The 713-nt window shown below is 43.5% G+C and overlaps 1 protein-coding gene across 1 annotated transcript in view; it reads left to right on the forward strand.

Moving 5' to 3' along the window:
• The first annotated feature begins 484 nt into the window (after window positions 1-484).
• The window catches only part of CENPV (centromere protein V), a 9,232-nt gene continuing 9,003 nt past the window's right edge, over window positions 485-713 (forward strand). Inside the window, exons 1-2 of the mRNA XM_024752686.1 lie at window positions 485-502; window positions 631-707. Of these exons, the coding sequence (XP_024608454.1) occupies window positions 485-502; window positions 631-707 (95 nt within the window). The remainder of the gene's footprint in view (window positions 503-630; window positions 708-713) is intronic.

Genomic DNA, 713 nt, shown 5'->3' on the forward strand with positions numbered 1-713 from the left:
CTCAGGAAAATTTATAGTCATTAATATTTTATTAACAAAAATACTAAAAATAAAGGAACTATGTATTTAATTCAATAAACTATCAAACTAATGATAAAACAGAATTAACAAAGAGGAAAGTTGATATTAAGGAAGTAGAACACAAAAAAGAAAAATGAGTAAATGAAAATGGTATTTCTTTTAAGATATGAATAAAATAGAGCAACAAAATAGGTTTGCAAAAGACTTGGGTTCCATCAGTGGTTCTCGTGATCTTGTGTTTAAACTTTGGTGCTGTGTTCAACAAAACCATAATAATTGGATTTGGTGCGGAGTTCATTTATTAAATTGAAAAAAATCCGTTGACCATCGAGATCCTGAAGACCCTGTTTTATAATCTGGCAGGAAAGCCCAAGTTTAAGAACTCTGATTTCAGCTGCTACCTGTCCTGCAGTTGCAGGTGCTTGGCCATTTACCCACATTGATTAGCTCATTCAGGCACGCGATGGCTCCTGCCAGTAAGGTGCTGTCCTCATCTTGGAGATGAAGTTGCCCCGGGGCCCCTGCTGGGATGTGGCTGTGAATTCAGGGTGACCCAGGAAGGCAGGAAGAAGCCCTCGGGGTTCAAGGACCCCGGAGGCGCCTCGGCAGGTGCAAACAGGCTCCGCGTGTCGGGAGCCGAGGCCAGAGGCGCGGTTCCGCAGGGCCTGCCGGCTAGAGCGACACAGGTGTGG

Source organism: Neophocaena asiaeorientalis, unplaced genomic scaffold (genome assembly GCF_003031525.2).
Source record: "Neophocaena asiaeorientalis asiaeorientalis breed wild unplaced genomic scaffold, Neophocaena_asiaeorientalis_V1.1 scaffold540, whole genome shotgun sequence".
Taxonomy (NCBI): domain Eukaryota; kingdom Metazoa; phylum Chordata; class Mammalia; order Artiodactyla; family Phocoenidae; genus Neophocaena; species Neophocaena asiaeorientalis.